At 39.3% G+C, this 20,337-nt stretch overlaps 1 protein-coding gene across 1 annotated transcript; it reads left to right on the top strand.

Annotated features, from left to right (window-relative positions):
• Positions 1-1,871: 1,871 nt before the first annotated feature.
• On the top strand, positions 1,872-4,174 carry LOC129423734 (uncharacterized). The gene is made up of 2 exons (XM_055180177.2): positions 1,872-2,885; positions 3,315-4,174. Exons 1-2 carry the CDS (start codon positions 2,432-2,434, stop codon positions 3,746-3,748), a joined length of 888 nt encoding a protein of 295 aa, XP_055036152.2. The 5' UTR covers positions 1,872-2,431; the 3' UTR covers positions 3,749-4,174.
• The last annotated feature ends 16,163 nt before the right edge of the window (positions 4,175-20,337 follow it).

Below are 20,337 nucleotides of genomic sequence, written 5' to 3'. Positions count from 1 at the left end.
TTTGTTTTTGACTAAATATGTTATACAAAATTATATAATGTGTTACACTTTTCCTGTTTTGTGCCCAAGACCGGTCGCGATCTCCCTTCACAGACACTGCTACCTCTCGCTCTCTTTGCTTGACAACACACTCACTGACGTCACTCACTTTTACGCTCGTGCACTGCATGATGCATGATTCGCGGGCAAAATGCTTAGATTTGTAAAATGCAGAAAGACGTGCCCCGGATCGTGAAGTTCGCCTACGCGAATTTTGCTTCTAATGCTGGAAAGAGCAGCGCTAAATGTTGTGTGTGTAATCGCACAATTGAGGAAAAGACTGGGACAACCTCAAACTTTAACAGACACCTTTCACGGATGCACCCAGAAAAGTAAGTAAAATGCTTTCTATTGGCTAACGTTTGCTTTTTTCAAAAAAATGTTATTGACGAATGCATATAATGTATAACAAACAGAAGAAGCTAGGGTTAATGTATGTCTGGTTCAGATTACAGCATTTTTGTCTGTTGATAACTTAAAGAGTAACTAAACCCTAATCCAACTTTTTTTAGTTACTGATCTGTAAGAATGATGGTTTATTAGTGCTGTTCATTGATGCTAGTATGTTTTTTGACATTTGGATTGATATAAAGTGTTTCAAAACGACAATATATGGTGTAAAAACGTCTGAGTGCTGCCCTCTTCAGGTTGAACGGTGGCTACTGCAGTTGAATTTTCCTATTGGATGTTGGGTCTATGACTCGTGACGTAAGCAGGTTCAAGCTTACCACTTTTCTTGCATTAATCAAATATTGCCAGTGGGTGGATTCAGGCTCTGACCAGGGGTTTACACACACACACACACACACACACACACACACACACACACACACACACACACACACACACACACACACACACACACACAAGTTAAATCATTCGGTCATACACACAATCTCTCTCTCTCTCTCTGCATATCGTATTGATTTTTACGTTTGAAGTATCTTTAAAATACAGTGTCCTGTAAAATGCAGGTTTCTTTTTTTCGCTGAGTGTATTTCTGTTAGTGTTAAAGGATTAGTTCACACAAAAATGGAAATTTCCTAATCATGTACTCCTCCCACTGCCATCCAGGATCTTTTTTTCTTCAGTGGAAAATAAATAGTTTTTTAAAAGAAAATAATTTCAGGATGTTTTCTTAATGGACTTCAATGCCAACTCAGTTTGTTCTTGTTTCCTTAAAAACGTATAATCTTTTCCACTGAAATTTTCATTTTGAGGTAAACTAATCCTTTAATGTTACTTATATATTAGAAATATATAAAACAAATATTTAAACGATTAAATAAATATACTTGTGCCACAGCTAGTTAACAATGATTTTAACTAAGGTCAAAGACAATTCTAGTGATATCATATACATTTCTAGCTGTAAGAAAGAGTGCCTGAAAATGTTGCTTGATTTGGCTTAATTGTATATAATTTCTTCCGCTAGGTACCAACAATACTGTGCCTCCGTTGCATCACATTTGACACCAGCTGCTTCAGATCAGAGTGCTATTACATCATTTTTCCATACTGGACCACAAGGGATCTATGACTCCAAGCATCCACGTCAAAAGGCTATAAGTGATGCCCTTGTGAAAGATCTTATCATTAGCTGTTGCTTGCCTCTCTCCATTGTCGACAATGAGGACTTCAGGCACTTCCTTCATGTCCTGGACCCTCGGTATAGGCCTATAGCACGATCCACTATCTCGTCTGTGACCATTCCAGGAATGGTAAAAGTTCAAAAGGAACAGATAAAGTGCCAGCTGGCTGAAGCATCGAGTGTTGCTGTTACTACAGATATTTGGAGTGATCGTAAGATGCGTTCATTCCTTGGAGTGACAGCGCACACAGTGACCGAGGTAAACCATGCACTCAGCCTTCAGTCATATCTTCTTACCTGCGAAAGAGTCCATGGCAAACACACCGGAGAAAAGATTGCAATGATGTTTGAATGCTGTGCTGAAGAATATCTAATTAAAAATAAGATCAACTTTGTCATCACTGATAATGCATCCAATATGAGGAAAGCATTCCAGGCCAGATTTCTGCCAGAGGAAGATGAGGCTGCAGAGCCAGAGCAGGAGGATGAAATCTGGCAAGATCTGACACCAGAAGACCAAGAGGCAGTCAATGCTACTTTGGATGAAAACTGTAAGATGCAGAGACTGTCGTGCTTCACACATTCACTGCAGTTGGTCATAAAAGATGGTTTGAGAGAAGCCAGTGGGCTGTCAGGCACCCTATCCAACTGTCCCGTGCCGCCAACCTCCTTCACAGTGGCACCTCATTTAAAGACTGCTTTGAAGCAACCTTCGGTGATGCAACGATTCCAACAGCAAATGCTACGCGATGGAATTCTACTTTGAAGCAAGTGAAGGCATATGTGAACTTTGACATACAAATGCTAGCATATGTGTTGGACTCAGAGGGGCACAAAAGTCTAATCCTTTCACAGCGAGAATATGCTCAGCTTAAAGAACTGATCGAAGTTCTCGACCCATTCTTAGAGGCAACCAACCTGACTCAGGGAGAGAAAACTTTCACTGTCAGTGTTGTTGTGCCCTGTGTCCTCACTCTGCACAGTCATCTGCAGGAAGTAAGAGAAAGAGTCAGATACTGTGGGCCGCTGGTGAGAGCTCTGGAGAACTCCATGAAAGCAAGGTTTACAGAGATCTTTAGTGCAGTGATGATGCCCGGATGTGAGCCAGAAGAAGGAAGAGGTCCCACCAAATTTCCTTTCACCATTGCCTACTTTGTAGCATCCGTGTTGGACCCAGCATTTGGTTTCCAGTGGCTAGAACATGATGTGCAGCTGGACAATAGCATTAAAGGGCAACTAAAAAGTCAAATTAAAGGTGAGAAATGTTTTTTTTTATGCAGACAAGTGAGTTACAAACCTTTATGAGTTTTATGTCCACATTTACTATGTAAGCCTATTTAATAACATATTTATAAAATACCTTGGTAACACTATACAATACGGTTTAATGTAGTTAACTACATTAGTCAGCATGCATGAACTAATAAGGAACTGCACTTATAAAGTATTTATTAATCTTTGTTAATTTCATCATTTACTAATCCTTTATTAAAATCTTGTTGATATTAATGTGGAAACAACAATGAATACTTGTATTTTTATTAACGTTAAGAAAGATGAACAAATACAGAAACAAATGGATTGTTCATTGTTAGTTTATGTTAGTTAATACATTAACTAATGTTAACTAATGAACCATCATGTAAAGTGTTACCCATACCTCTCCTGCCTTCTTTTGTTTCAGAGTATATCAAAGCAGAAGGCGAGAAACAACAGTTACCATCATCAGCCGCTGCAACAGAGCCAGGGGTAGGTGATGTTGCAGCATCTCCTCCTGAGGCCCCTCAGAAGAAGCTGAAAATGTTCTCCCACTATCGGAAGACTCCCTCCTCAACTAACAAGCCGTCTGTCCATGCTCAGTTGACTGCATATCTTGACCTGATCGCCGAGCAGGACTCAGTCCCATGCTTTGAGTTTTGGCAGCAGCACAAAGTCAAGTTCCCTGCACTCTATCAGCTTGCCACTCAGGTATTCTGTATTCCTGCCACCAGTGCACCCATTGAAAGGGTGTTTAGCCATGGAGGCATTTTGATGAGGCCTCACCGTGCAAGATTGAGCAGTACCATGCTTTCAAATCTGATGCTTTTAAAATGCAACATGAAAATGCAGCATGATTAAACATGCAATTTGTAAATTTTCTACGCTAGTTCTGAATCACAAGTTCACAACAATAGAAGTAAACACATGCTTTTGATGGCGTTGTAAAGTGTATATGTCAAATCAATAAATAAACTCCCTTTGCAATCGTGACAGTGGTGTCATTTTTGTTTAATGTAGAACCTCTTTAATACATTTTATCAGTTTTTTGAAGGTCCCAGAGTGGAGACATGTAGGCACTCTCAGACTCTAATACGGGACTCGAGACTCGACTCGGACTCGAACACTGGGGACTTGAGACTCGACTCGGACTCGAACTCTGGTAATGGTGACTCGACTTGGACTTGACTCTGACTCTTCTTTGGTGACTCGGACTTGGACTCGGACTCGAACACTGGGACTCGAGACTCGACTCGGACTCGACAGTTGGTGACTCGACTACAACACTGCGTACTACATATCTGCTCCGCGCACACGGCCAAACATTAGAGGACAGCGAACATGTCGACTGCACCAGCCGCTGCTGTGCCATTAATTATAAGCTTTGCATTTAAAAACGTTCAAAACGACGTAAACAAAAGAAAAGAAACGCTCAGTGCGGAATATGTGGTCTGAAGATCCCTACTGAAAAATCCAGCTAAAACCAGCATAAGCTGGTAGCTGGTTTTAGCTGGTATAAGGTGGCAGTAGCTGGTCTAAGCTGGTCCTCCCAGCATGAAAAAGCTGGTCATGCTGGTGGGCCAGCTGGTCTTCCAGCCTGACCAGCTAAGTCCAGCTAGACCAGCTTAAAAAGTGAGCTAGACCAATTTCAATCGTTTGATTGCTATAACTTTGTGTGTTTAAGACATGTTTGTTATGGCAGAGGGCAATCGTTTGGTCAGTTCAGTAAATAAAGTCTAAACATCATCATATGAAAACGTATGTATTAATTTATTGTTTGCACACTTATCAGAAGCATCTTTCTCTAGCAATGTGATACCACAGTATGAGATCCAGCTCTCTCACAGCAGCTTGTCTTTCTGAAGAATTTTAAAACACTGACACTCAAAATTAACCACTGTATAATGTAGACACACAAATATCAAGAATCAGAGTATGAATCACAATGATGGTGACCAGGCCCGGGGTGGGTAATCGGGAGAACCGGGAGAACTTTTGGGCCGGTCGAGTTTTTTTTTTTACATTTGTCACGTTAGTGAGTCTATCTTCTCTTAAAAAACACTTCACACGTTTCACATTGACACTGCAGCACGCAGCCTCTGCATGGGTTGTACCATGTGAGGGAGTTTCCCCCTCCCATAGAGTTGGTTCGGTCCATAGCACGTCCAAAAAAACTTTTCTCCGGTAGGCTGGGCCGGCCCTACCGTAACAATACGCGTCTGAGAGGAGGAGGGCGTAAAAACAGGTTGAAGAAAAAATCCATTGGAGGATGATGCTGCCAAATGTGCCAAACTTACAGATTTATTTTCAAGAGGACAACAACAGGTAACTTAAAGAGAAATAAGCCTAGTAATGATTAGCATTAGCAACGTAATTGTTCGGCTAATACCGTTGTCAAACTATTTACAAGGCAATTTTTTTTTAAATACTAGCCTTTTATGTATACATGGCGATTCATAGACTTTGCAAATATTATGCAAGCCAACCCAGTCTCACCCCATGTCGTCAATATTTGACGACACTTGACCATTCGTCAATATGTGACGCGGAGGGTATACCTTTCGCGTCATTTTTTGACGAACTGGGGACTTCAATACTATTACGTCCGTTGCATTCTCTTCTCCTATTTTCTTACCATTTTCGCGTCGGTTTAGGGTTAGATTTACATAATGACATCCCTACCCAAACCTAACTCTAACCCCAACGCCAGGTGACAACTGTTTCTAACCCCAACGCCAGGTGACAACTGTTTAATTTCGCGTACACTGTTTAATTTCGCGTACACTGTTTAATTTCGCGTAATCTAACCCTAAACCGACGCGAAAATGGTAAGAAAATAGGAGAAGAGAATGCAACGGACGTAATAGTATTGAAGTCCCCAGTTCGTCAAAAAATGACGCGAAAGGTATACCCTCCGCGTCACATATTGACGGGGTGAGACTGTGTTATGCAAGCAGCTTCTGAGCAGCAGATAAGCCAGTTCCCCGCTGAAAATGAGGAGGCCATGAGAAAACAATATGAATTAAATTTATTTAACACAAAGTTATATGAACAGGTTGTGTTCATATAACACATTTTGTTCCCAGTCAAAAATGACCAGCCAAAAGCTTATAAATCACTTGTTATGCTATATATTTACCCAATATTGGATTCAATATTTTTGTCAAATTGTTTTATTTTTTAATTAGGACTGGGTTTTATGTTTCTATTTGCATCTGATTAATCATAGCCCTCATAGCATTAGCAATGCTAATAATTTATCAACCTTTTCTTGTGGAATAGACTCCAAAAAGGGCTGGATTATTTTTGACCCATAATGGGTAAATATTGGACAGAACACGCTGCTGGGTTAAAATTGACCCAATGCTGGGTTGTTTTAACCCAACTGTTGGGTTACTATAATCCATGGTTGCATAACAACAATCCAACATTGGCTTATTTTTAACCCAGCATGTGTTCTGTCCAATATTTACCCATGATGGGTCAAAAATAACACAGCCTTTTTTAGAGTGTAGAGGAATATTTTTGTTAACTTCTCATCTTAAGTGAAATATTATTTAACTTTTACCTTATTTGTTTAACCATGATATTAATAGAAACTATAGTAAGAGCTGAACTGTTGCTTTATTTATCCAATTTGAAAAAAGTGCTAATTTGGAATAACACTATGGAAAAAGTGGGCCGGTCTTGGGCATGAAACTCCCGGGCTGAAAAGTGGCCCCACTCCGGCCCTGATGGTGACAATAAAATGAAAAGCTTAATGCTGCAATGCATGCTGGGTATCAACAAATTACAAATCTCATCCAGGACTCCCAGAATGCACTGCGGCATGAATAAATAATTACCTTTTTTTTACCATTTTCTTTGTCATTATTGTTGAGATTCATACTCTGATTCTTGATGTCTGTGCATCTACATTATGCAGCGGTTAATGTTTATGTCCAAACTATCAAAATCTTTCAGAATGATAAACTGCTATGAGAGTTCTGGACCTTACACTGTAGTATTTCATTATTAACGGAAAATGATGCTTCTGATGAGGGGGGGAGGAAACAATATTAATAAATCTGTTCATTAAATGATTATGTTTGACAATGTTTATGTATAAACCATCAATATTCAATAACAATTGCCTTTTCTTTTCTTTGCTATAACGTGTTTTAAACACACTTAGATATAGCAGCCAGAAAACACTTACAAGCCAACGGTCAAGAGTCAAAGTCCAACTAAAACAACCACTGATCACAATAATGGTGACTTTAAATGAAACAGCCAACATCTTAACATAAGTTAAGGAAATGACTCTACAAGTAAGATGTGAAATGCAATTTTAGGTTTCAGACAGAGATGTTGAGAAAGAGGATAACAGAGCTTTTAAATGCTGCTTCATTGCTACTTTTTAACACTCTGTAAGATGGGACAATATATACATCCAGCAGTGTTCATATAACTCTGGGGATTTTTTTGTATGAGGGCTTCCTGGGGGCTAAGCCCTAAGTGGGCCCATAAAGGGCCATCGTAGGCTTACTTGCAGGGGCCCCACAGAGCCGGCACAGTAGGAGCCAAGGCCTTTCATTATAGTTCAGCGACAAACAAGGAAGTCCTTTTTCTTCAGAACCTCAACTTTTGGTCTGTACTGTACTGTATATATATATAGCTATGCAGTGTTCTAAGCAGCCTGGATGGGTCGCCGTACGTGATGCAACACTTATTATAACCAGAGACTTATTATAATAGAGACTTGACCTCTAGCACAGAGACTTCAGACTTGACTTGGACTGAAGCTCAAAGACTTGAGACTTGACTTGGACTCGAGCTCAGAGACTTGTGAGCATCTCTGCTACAAGCCTCTATGTAAAACAGACTATACTCTGACTGCTTTACTAGATTTAAAGATGGACTTGCCACCCTGCATTTTCTGACTGCACTTCAGCAGCATCCACATGTTTTAACATCTTTCCTGTGCCAAACTGTGAAGAAACTAACAGCCATCGATTTGGAAAACCTCTTCAAACAAGAACTTAGCAGGTAGTAACCAGAGGCAAAATGAATCCAAGACCCTTTCCTTTTGCTCAAACTATCTCCTCGACTGTAAAGGTGTGTTATTTGAAATTTAACAAACAGATGTTTTAAACTTTAAAAATATATAAGAGAAATACTAATTTTTGTGTTTGTAGAACACCAGACTGAAGTGTCACTGGAGAATTTGCTGATGTTTGCCACTGGTCTCGCATCAGCACAACTGGTGGAATAACACACCAACCATGAATCGTTTTTCTTGCTACTTCACACTTTCCTATGGCAAATACATGTGCAAACACCCTCAAGTTACCGCTTTCAGATACATACAGCAGTTTTAAAACTGCATGGATTTCGGAATCCAGAATTCTCCAGGCTTCGGATGCATTTAATTAACCTCAAATGTACTAGTCGTATCAGTGTTCACAGTTGTTGAAATGTCAGTTTTCAGTTTATGTATGGCATTAAGTTCTTAACATGATGTACCCTGTGGTTTCTAGTGTCATCTTTAAGAATTCTCATGCTCAGAGAACTGCTGTTTCCTTTATTGTAAAAAAAAAGATGTAATGCTTTCTCCCAATTCTGCAAATTCTAGATCCTCCTGAATGTCTTTATCCCCACATAACGGTGTTGCCAGCCTTGACTCTGGAAAAGCTCTTAAGTCCACATCATCAACTGTAAAGCCAAAAACCCTTGATCCAGATCTGCAAGAAGTAACACTTTGTTTATGTATACTATAGCAGATACATTTATGTTGGCTTATCTAAATTACATTGGTTAAATGCATTTTTACATATGTATGATTGTGATCCTGTGTGGTAGAAGAAACAGCTCATTTGGTACTCCACCAGGGCACATCACAAGTCTAAAAGGCCTAATCCTGTGCTTATTCCACAGCTCTACTGTCATGACTCTAGTTTGATTGATTGCTATTTTGGTTTCTCTGTGTTTTTGTGTTTGGTTTTGACAGCTTCACATGTGTGCGTCTCTATCACGGGTGGCATTAGTGTGATCTTCTTCACCTGGGTCATTCACAGCTGTTGCTCATTTGTTGCCCAATCGGTTCAGTATATATTCCCTGTGTGTTTAGTGTGTCGTTGCAAGTTCGTTTTTCATGTTCCTGCCCGCTAGCTCTGCTAGTTCTTGTCGTGTCTTGTCGTGTCTTGTCGTGTCTTGTCGTGTCGTGTCTTGTCTTGTCTTGTCGTGTCGTGTCGTGTCGTGTTATCAGAATATTTTTGCTTATTATCGTTTGTGCCTTCTGCTGTCCTAGCCCCTTCTGAGTTCCCAGTCCTACATCTGCCCGCCTGTGTTTTGAAGACTCTACTTCGCTGTTTGTATGTTGGAATATCACAAGTCTCAGTTCACCAACTCATCTGCTGTGACTCAGCCAAGTGTGACTTTGCTACATTGGAATAACATCTTCGCACTGTCCAGTACTGTAAGCGCTGTCCAGCGATTGTCCTGCTGATTCACTCCATTAACTTGTTCCCTCCCTCTGCCACAGCTCCAGACTTTGAGCTGTCTAGCGAGTCCTTTTGGACCGGAGGCCGTGGTCCAGTGCGGCTGGTTAAATCTCCACGGCGTTTAATTATCTGCCCTCCCCTGTCCCTGTGGCTCTCGTGACGCGGCGCTCACGGGAGTGGTCTACGTACCCTGCTCCGTATTTGGGGGCCCCCCATGCCTTCATCCCGTGCCTTAATAGCCAGGGAATTATCTTATGCTGAGAGACTGTTGGTGGCTGATTGACATTTGTTGGCTGAGAGACTTTACCCATTGTGATTTATTAATAAACATCTCTGCTTTGGGATCCCTGTGTTTTGTATTTCCTGACATCTACACATTCATCCAAGTCTTCCTGCAGGATATTTTGAAAGCAAAATTGAAGCAGGCACTGGTGTTCATTGCTGCCATTTAAGTGTCCATCATTTCTGAGATCCCCAAAAAGGTTTATGCAGAACTGTGCCCTACAACAGAAGTCCACAGAAATCAGTCACATACAATACTGTACTCTTAATTGTAACCCTGCCAGCTAAAGTCATTTATTTTGATTTTCTGTTTTCCACATTAAATCATTCTGCATAATTTAAAGAACATTCTGTGAAAATATTCTGAATTAAATATGAAATTAATAGCTGAAATCAAACTTTCATTTCCGTTATCTCAAATTAGATTTGGTCTGGTTTACAAACAGGGTCATATTTTTCCTTATTATGGCTAGTTGAAACAAGTATACGAATCTACAAATTGTAATAGTATAGCATCAATCAAACAAACGCTTACATTTATAGCATTTATAGCAGTTAATACTATGCTCAAGACTAACCTTGCTTTCCTTATAGTCGGGGAGCCAAAGTCTCAAAAGCGCAATAAAATGGGTTGAACCTGACATGGTCTGCGATACTTTTTATTTGTGTTTTTTATGTTAACTTTGACCCCAAGAACCAATATTTGGAAGGTATGCTCTGCCGGAAATATCGCGAAAAAAAGTGGCCATTTTAGTGCACCCTTTATTTTTATCAGAAAATTGTGAAAAATTATTTTTTTCCTCAAATTCTCAGTGGGTTGAGTAAGCTGTCAATAAATGCTTTCCAGATACACAGAACACATGTGCTGACAACATCCACTGAAAAAAATAACTCTTAAAACACATTTCTGCATAATTTTGCATCAATTTAATGCAAAAAAGTAGGCATTTTTTCACTTTTTTCCAATATTTTCATCTTTACTTTATTGGCAATCAACTATTCCCCCATGTTATGACATCAGTCAATATGCCATTCTTTTCACCAAACAGTATACTCATTTCACAGAATAAATTATAAAAATCCAACCAAAATCAACGGATCTGTGATGATTTCACTACTAGTTGGTGATCAACAGGCTCAGAACCTTAATAGAATTTTTGGCTACTTTCAAAATTCCAAAAGACATACTGGATAACATGATTGTTAATGTCCACATTATTTAACATCATGGTCTAGGGATCTTTTTAATTTCAACATAACTCTGTTCTCCCAATGGAAATGTGTCACACAATAAGTATAATACAGCAAAATTACTTTAATTATTTTATTGCCTCAGATGACAACAGTGTTTCCCATACATAGGCTCTACTTGGGCGGTGCGCCTAGGTGCCTTGGGCGGTGCGCCCAGGTAAATTGCGACCCCCCCCACTTTACGAATTTCCGCGAGCGAGAGAGAGCGGCGCGAGAGATAGAAAGGTGGGGGCCGGGTGACCGTGAAGATGATGCACGCGTCATAAACTCATCATCCAGCGCGGCAAACTGGATCAACTGCAGCACATACTGAGGTAACTGAGCAGCCAGGGAACTACACTGCGACCAAAATGGTCGCATATGCTTATGTGCATATGTGTTTATAGCATCCAAGTTGGCTTCATTTTGTGTGCAAGCACGTTGTGTCTCTCCCGTTGAGTGTCTGTTCACGTGCTCTCTGTTTCTCAATGAATTGGGTGTGACGCGAAGCAACCAGTGTCACATTGTATCCTTTCATGTTTCTGAACTTGAGCAGAGTTTTACCATTAGAGGTCTTTCTTCACTGAGGACGCGGGACCCGTAAGGTTCCGGGTTTATATTTTAAATTGTCAGTCGGGTCCGGGTCGGTCCTAGTTCATTACTTCGGGTCCCAAGTCTGATTAATATTGTGTGTAAAACCCGAGTCGATCGGAGAACGGCCGCTACCGCAAAGCTCGAGTGCTGTTTCAGCGTGCCTCCGGTTTCTTTGGCGATAACAGCTGGCTCTTGTCACGACCACGCGCCGCTTCATTTTTTCTTTATCCCATTTTTTTATAATCTTACAATTAATAGACCATATCTTTACTAAACTCTAAACAGTTTGCACAGAGATTGTAGCAAAAAGCAGTGCTAATACTGAATGAGCAAAGCTCTAGCTGACTCAGGATATAAAAACGCAAAGCTGTAATGTAAAGTCTGTCATCGGGACAGCAAGTAGACTATTAAATCTGAAATAATGAGTGGATTAAGCTTTTTTAATCGGCAAAAGAGAAACAGAAAGCAGAAGCAGTGAAAGTGCCTAACTAATAGAAATTATTAACAATAACATCAGTCACATCTATAATTTATAAACCTGCACTGTCTATTAATATACTGTACATAGTATTGTATATAATTGAGTTTGATAAAAGGGGTCATCAAATTGCTTCATATATCAGTGCAAAAACAAAGTGTTTTCGTGGTGCTTTAACAAACAGTGTCAGCTTTGTTTATGGCAAAGAAAGTTTGGGGTGGTTAGATTAATGAACTATAGTGTGAAATTAATATTAATGTTTAATAAATCAAAGTATTGTGTTGTGTCACACATTATGAGTTCTTTGTCACATGTATAGTAGACCATTTTTTGTCGGTGGATATAATGATTGCCCTTTTCACGAGCTACCACCACAAGTAAATTTCAGATCTGTGGGAAACACTGGACAACTATTACAACTTTAAAGAGACACTTCACCCATTTGCATTAAGCTTTGTAGCTTTAGAAACCCAGTCATGTTTTTGAATGGTCATGCATCATTGTCAGTTTCCCCTGAGATGGGAGAAATACAGATTTCAGTGTTGCACTTCCTTATTTCAATGATATAAAAATCGTCATTTTGCGTCATTGAAAGAAGGAATTGCTATATCTTTGTTGAGGGTGTAAGACTACAAACACTCTGTCCGTATTTTTCCAGAGGGGCTGTGGGTGGGACCCTCTTAGGCTACAGACCTATTACAGATTAGTGGGTGGGACTTACGAAAATAAATGATACAGCGGGCATCTTTTTGAGATCTAAGCTAAAAGATGCTGTGGAGCCAGGCTTGATGTTTTCCAACAATGGTGGAAGGTTAAAAATATGATATGGAAGAGGGTGATTTTGATCGAATTGGATGTTTGTGGCTATCTTTATGAGCCACAATACAGGGAAGAGCAGCTGAGGCAGATGGAAGAACAGGAGGTAGAAGACCGAGGTAGATGACCTGCCTGTAGAAGGTAGAAGACGAGGTAGAAGACCTGTAAGTGTTTCTATTTTATTTGGGAGTGGCTTACAGAGCTGTGCGTTGTGGGAGTTGTTGTCTTCCATACAAATGCACCCTAAAGTCACTTTCTGTCTTTTTTTTTGGTCAAATAGGCACCATATTTGAAATGTATGTTACATTTCAACTACAAATATGACCCACTTTCAATAAAGATTAATGTTTCCATGGGTGAAATGTCCCTTTAACGAAAAACAAAACAAAAACATAATTAACTAGATGCTGGTCCATGTGACGTGGGATAATCAGAAGGGTGGCACACTGCAGATACTGCTCTGGGGACAGACCTTCACCCTCACCACCTGAGGAGACAGCAAACAAGAACGGCAAGGTGGGTTATACAGCAGCGTGATAAATGCAACCCCCTCTCTCTCTCTAACACACACACACACGCGCGCAGCCTACTTACGTGTCCCCGTCTTCAAGCGCAAGTTCAATCCTTAAAGATCCCCGGTGCAGAGACATGCAATGCCACACTTCACAATGGCTCTTGCACAGGAGCATCCTCGGGCATGCATGCTTTTCTTGCAGTGGCAGTATTTGCTGTGTTTGAGTTCAGAAGGTTTTGCCTCTTTCAGTATAATGGTTGCCACCAATTTGCCATTGACAAATTGTCTCCCAAAATCAGTGGCAGCTGGGTAGGTTGGCTGAACCATGTGTGCCCGCTTACACACAGCCAACTGATGCAGGGATCGGCAAAGGTGTAATAGGAGGGAATCTTCAGTTAGTAGAAGGCAACGCATGTGTCCTTTGATGCTCACAAAAAGATGGGCTCGCAGTGCATCTGGTGTACTATCAAAGTCACTTCTGTCATAGAGTGACACCTTGTATCGACGTGCTGTGGTTATAATCTTTTCCTGAACATCCAGGCTTTCCTCAGGATCACCATACCTGCACAGTGGCAGAAGGTCTGTCAGGTGTTTAATAGCAGTTTTTTGTAAGGTATGTAACCCAGTTTTAAAGCTAGATATTGTTGGAGCAGCTCAAACATGCAAAGGTAAAAATTCCATAGTCTAGGAGCAACTACAGAGAAAGCCGGGTGACTCCTCTAAGTTTAAGTTCTAGACAGAAGCAGCTGATCAGAGGACTTTTGAGGGTGTTTACACTAAAATGTGTTTTTGTCGATCGGATCACAAGTGGACAAGAGAGACACATTCTGTTTACATCAGGTATTTAAATGCGTCTCTTTTTGAAACTAATGAATGTGTCATTTTGAACACTGTTTACACCTGCCTTTAGCTTCGTCTACTTGTTATCTGATCGATGAAAACACATCTTAATGCCAAGTGTAAACAGCTTGTAAAAGCTTAGGCCCTGTTTATATTAGAGCATTTGCATTTTAAAACAGCATTTTAAAATGAAAACGATCCTCGTTTATACTGGCATTTTAAAAAGAATCTTCATCCACACTATAAACCACCATAAACGCATGAATCATGATCAATCACGTAACTGGGCATGCGCATGAAAGTGTAAAATAACTTATTACTCTAATGATAGCTTACCTTTGCGCATTTATGCAGCCTAGGTGTGTGATATTGACAAAAATTCATACCTGGGTCATTTGCTGGCAACTACAACAGACACTATTTTTGAACATGTAAAAATGTGTTTGGGAAAGTCTTATACTGTTACTGCTACCCAATCTCCTGAGGATGCGTATAAATAGCACGAAGTTTAGAACTGGCGTGCATATGATACGGAAGTCCTTCCCATTTACTTAAACGAGGCATCTTTTTTGTCGTTTATTTATTGGTTTCTCAATTTTTTTCTGTTTTTTAAACCATTTTCGCTGGGGTTTTGACTTTTGCCAGATGGAAAAAAGGATTTGACAAGGGTATCAAATTTAAATTCATTGTCAAAATAAGACACCAAATTTTTTACCACCAACTTGTATGATGCCAAAAGTCAATAAAACCAGAGCGATTAGCCCTTGTTCTACTTAACAATTTTTTATATTTGACTTGTGAATCCCTAAAAATCTCATAAGAAACTTGAAATGGCCCAGTTTCACAGACAAGGCTTAACTAAAGCCAGGACTAGGCTTTAGTTCAATTAAGATATTTACGCATCTTTTACAGGTCTTGATGTCTATATCTTGAGAGAAAACAATAGCACTGGCATATTTTAAGTTACTTTCACTTGAGACAGCTCAAACGAACTAGGGGAAAGAAAGACATTTAAGTGTTTTTTACAAACATACCTTACAAAAACAATACTGATGTGCATCTTAAGGCAATGGCAGTGATATGTAAAGATAAGTCAGTGCAAGATGATTTTATAGGCGCTCTAAGCAAAAATCTTTGGTACAAAAACGCGGTCTCTGTAGACAGCCTACAACCACAAAACATAACAAATGTAATTTATTGGCTGGAACACATTTTTTATGTTTCATTGTTGTACAGTAGGCTGTGCCACTTTGTTTTTGTTGCCGTTTATGGAGCCTGGGCTTTCTACAGAGACCGCGATTTTATAGTGTGTTCAGGGGACAGGCAGCTAGCGGATATTGAGGAGATGTTAGCTATATGTAACAAAAAATGTCTTATGGCCTAAAACGCATGAATTCGCTTAGAGCGCATTTAAAGGGGACATACCATGAAAATTTGACTTTTCTCGTTTAAGTGCTATAATTTGGTCCCCAGTGCTTCTATCAACCTAGAAAATATGAAAAAAAACAACCCAGTAACTTAGGTCATTGAAATTTGGCTCCCCTTGTGATGTCAGAAGGGGATCTTATAATAATACTGCCCCTTAATCTGCACTATCCACCCACGGCACTCCCATTTAGTGCAGAGAGAAAGAGAGAAAGAAAAAAAAATGATTGATTTTCAATTTCAATAAATCACCACCATAGCTATCAATGTTTGCATTTCATTAGCTAATTTGCATTTTAAAGGACACACCCAAATCGGCACATTTTTGCTCACACCAACAAAGTGGCAAATTTAACATGCTATAATAAGGCATTAAAAAATAAGTTTGGTTCTGGTTGGTTGTCAGTTTAGGTGATGGGTCGGTAGGGATTTTATTTTATTTTTATTTTTTTCAGTGGCAGCAAGGGATAGGTAGGAAATTGTTACATTTTTAAATTGAATAGCGGATATATGAGGTGACTTTGGCTATATTGCGTGTTTGTCTCACGCAGCGCAGCATGTCTCCACGGATTATCTCTTTTGTCATAATCAGGATTTGACATTAACTTTTTTGCTCACCAGCCAAAGAGGCTAGTTTTTCAAAGTTACTAGCCACTCAGCATTTTCACTGGCCAAATTTTTGTTGCTGGTAAAATCAATTTTATATGATTAAACTTGACTTTGGCATCCTAAAATGACTTTAATTCGAGCAAATTTACTTGCTAAATTAGATGCAGACTGAATTTCAAATGCAGTCTGACTACCCAAATTAAGACAACATTTATTAGCTGGTATATAGCTGGTATATCAGTATAGATCATATCATATATTTAGGTGCATGAAAAACATGCTATTAAGTAAGGCATAAATAGATTAACTTTGAATGAATATATTAAAAGTAGAGCAGGGGTATAGAAGAAACACTAATTCTAAACTGAAAAGATAAACACAAACACCATTGACAACCACTTTAAATATTTATTAACAACAGCAGTAAATACTGTCAAGAAATGTACATTAATTTTACTGTCAGCTAGTTTATGCATTTGTATTTTATAAGCTTGATCATGGTTACTGATAAAAGTGATTTAAGACTTTTTAATGACAAATGTTGAGAGGGCATTATTGTAACATTAAAATGATGCGCAAACCTCTCAGCTGGCGGGTTTTCTTTGATTTCGTGTGCGTTCAGGTATGCGCTGAATTTCTCTTCGCTCTGGCCCTGAGAGTTTGCACACAATTTATATCTAATCAATCACTTCCATGCAATTGTTTTATCTTTCCCGAAGTGTGTATGCGCTCAGACTGCGTCCTCTTGTGCATTCCCAAACCCATCAGCTCTTGTGCGCTCTCTGGAAGGTGACGCTTTGGTCCGCAACGGCCCGCTGATCGCGTGCGCGTCTCTCAACAAACGGTCTCTTTGCGTTGCGCTGGGTGCAGAGTGCTCGTGGAAGTTGTCGCATTGCGTATTGTTTATCATTTCGCATAACTTTTAAGAAAACTACAATTAAAAAATTATATTCAACCTGGCAAAGTGGCTAGTGGGATTGGCTGTCTTACCCGCCACGGCCGAAATCTACCCGCATTTGGTGGGTGTTAATGTCAAGCCCTGGTCATAATACCATAAATTCAAATATTATAATTCACTTTCTGACCGCAAAAATGAGCCTTGGTTTGTCCTCTCTGGAAGAGAAAAGCCCACTTGCATATCGTTGTTCAGCTCGTCTTTTTTGGTCTGTAAGTTACAACTTTCGGCGGGCACAAAAGATTACGTTGCTGTGCACGAAAAAGCATCTCGAATGCACACCAAAAGTTACCAGTGCTTTTAAGTGACGACAACGATGTGTGAACGAGTGTGTTAACGACCGTATAGCTGCCTTGTTTTTAGCATTGGTAGAGGACGTTGCATCGCGTGCTTTACAAAAACGGTGCTGTACTAAAAGGTAAATTATAGTTCACCTCAAAGTTTTTGTGTATTTATTTAATGTGTATTATTTCTTCCCCAAGCTCATAAAATAAATTTGCGTCGCACATAAATTGGCAGGGTCGGTCGGAAACCGGAACCAAACAAATTTTTTTCTTATGCCTAAATTATCTTTGGGGTATTTTGAGCTAAAACTTCACAGATGTACCCTGGCACACCAAAGATTTATTTTACATCTTTAAAAAGTCTTGTGAAATGTCCCCTTTAAATAAAGGCAGCTCAATAATGCATTTTAGCCTGAGACTAAAACCCCATTCACACAGACCTTTGGTCCCAGAAAATACCATAAAATTGCCAGATAAGCAACATGAACTTATGGTTCAACTCTTTAAAATGAGAAATGAGAATCACGATGAGAAATGTCTGCAAACTGGATTAAAGCAGGGATCTTGTCAAATATCCACTCTGAAGCTGAGATCATTCACCAGCATAGAACGGCACGTCACACGCTCCTTGTGAGTGGTTTCTGGAGGGAGAAATAATAAATAATATGCAAATTTCAGACGCTGCGTAGAAGAACGTGCAGGACTTTAAAGAGGTCACGTGTCTTTTCTGGGACCTGAAGTTGGCCAGGGGTTTGTCCTCTCTGAAGCTGGACAGGAGGGGTGTTAACATGCTGAAGCTGGCCAGGTTTTTGTCCTCTCTGAAGCTGGACAGAAGGGGTGTGAAAACGCTGAGGATGGACAGGAGAGGTGTTTCTCTGAAGCTGGAGAGGAGTGTGAACATGTTGAAGATTGAAAGGTGGAGTATGAACACGCAGAGGCTGGACAGGAGAAGTGTAGTTTCTCTGAAGCTGGACAGGAGAAGTGCGGCCTCTCTTAAGCTGAAAATCCACTGTGGGGCTTTTTTTAAGTAGGTCAGGGGTCAGGTCATCCTCAAACAGCTCAGGAGAAATACAGCTTCTCTGAAGCAAGCCTGGTGGAGTGCAGGGACTTGGTGCACTACAGTATTTAGGGGTTTGCAAAATAATGGAACAAAGCATTACAGACATTTTACAAGTTAAAAACATTTCATAAAAAAATAATTATACCTTATATGAGAATAACACTGACTGAGACTGCTTACATTTTTTGTTTTTTTACACTCTTCTTAGTCTTCTGATTTTTTGGTGAGTCAGGAGCAAAGATGTATAAAGTACTCGGGACCCAGACTTGAGTAAAAGTACAAGTGCTCTATCAAAAAAGTGACTTGAGTAGAAGTTGAAGTGCTCTTTAAGCACAGCACTTAAGTATTAAACATGTTTTGTACTTAAGTATTGCAAGTAGGTTTTTTTTAAATATACTACTCAAGTACTGAAAGTAAAAGTACAAGTATTGTGTAATGTAGTTATTAAAGAAAACAGTCAAAAGTTTGAATATAATATTGTTTATATTATTTCAAATGTTTAAGCTAAAGGACACTCACAATTCCTTTGGCTGTAGCAGGAGTACAAGGACATGAATGTTCAGATAATTCAGATTAATTTAACTGATCTTGGGGCGGTTTCCCGGACAGGGATTAGCTTAATCCAGGACTAGGCCTTAGTTTAATTTGGAAATATAACTAGTTTTAACAAACATGTCTTACTAAAAACATTACCTGTGTACATTTTGAGGCAAAACAAAGGGCACTGATGTATTTTAAGATATGTCAGTACAAGTTGTTTTCAGTTTGGACAGCTCTTAAAAATGTTTTAGTCTAGGACTAGTCTAATCCATGTCCGGGAAACTGCCCCATGGAGATAGAGAATTCAGAATTAATGAAACATTAGTCGATATAATGGTAATAGGTAATATAGGTCTCGGTCTCTCTCACGCATTTTGGTTCTTTCTTCGCTTCACATTTGTCCACAACCCCGGCTCATATTTGTGATTGAGAGGGAGGGAGGGGTCCGCCTTTCACTTTCTCCGATTGGTTTAGACCACGATCTGTGTTTGTTTCTAATGTGTATTACCGTTCCGGCAGTGATAATGTGGGTTTGGAATGATTCGTAACATTTGAGTGTAACGAGTAACTATGCAGCACATAAAAAATGTATCGGAGTAAAAGTATTAAACTCATCGAAAATATGTACTGAAGTAAAAGTGGAAGTAGGAGAAAAAATATATACTTCAGTAGAGTACAGATTCTGTCTTTTAGTACTTAAGTACAGTAGTGAAGTAGTTCTACTTCGTTACTATACATCTCTGGTCAGGAGAAAATGGGTGAAATATCTTTGGTGCACTAGGCAGCTTATCTGATCTGATCATAGAAAGTGAGAAGTAAATTTATTAATTTATACAGTTTTTAAATAAAATAAAGTCAAGAAAAGCTACTAAAGCTTACGTTTTCTTTGCATTAGCTTCTACACCGATTTCATCGTCCTCATCCTTCCCAGGAAAGAGTATGTTCTTTGGCCTAAAAAGATTACTTTGTACAGTTTATATAATCACAAACAGGCAAATTTCAGGTTAATGTCAACCTTATCATGAAAAGTAAAGTTTTTACCAAAAGTTTTAACCATACTGCTATCTTATATGTGAATATTTGGTTTAAATATCCATGCCAGGTCTCTTGAGTTTTTAAGCATTTTGTATTATGTTCCATGAATAAGTAAATGCGAGTTCCTGTACTGTCATGTACCTGATGGATCTTCCTTATAAATGTGCATACAAAACTTAAAAAAAATACAATAAATACTAAATATTAATTGAACAATTGTCCCCATCCCTATTTGATGGGTATTTTTGCTTAGGGTTTGTACATTTTAATTTATAGAATGTCTAAGTATCTCAAAAACAGAAATAT

Source organism: Misgurnus anguillicaudatus, chromosome 12 (genome assembly GCF_027580225.2).
Source record: "Misgurnus anguillicaudatus chromosome 12, ASM2758022v2, whole genome shotgun sequence".
Lineage (NCBI taxonomy): Eukaryota > Metazoa > Chordata > Actinopteri > Cypriniformes > Cobitidae > Misgurnus > Misgurnus anguillicaudatus.
Note: the sequence above shows the minus strand (reverse complement) of the source record. Positions and strands in the feature narration are given on the sequence as shown.

Excerpts from the sequence above, each read along its gene's own strand:
- LOC129423734 (XM_055180177.2), top strand. The coding sequence starts at position 2,432 with ATGCTAGCATATGTGTTGGACTCAGAGGGGCACAAAAGTCTAATCCTT. Across the intron at positions 2,886-3,314 it reads ACTAAAAAGTCAAATTAAAG|AGTATATCAAAGCAGAAGGC; the intron begins GTGAGAAATGTT and ends CTTTTGTTTCAG.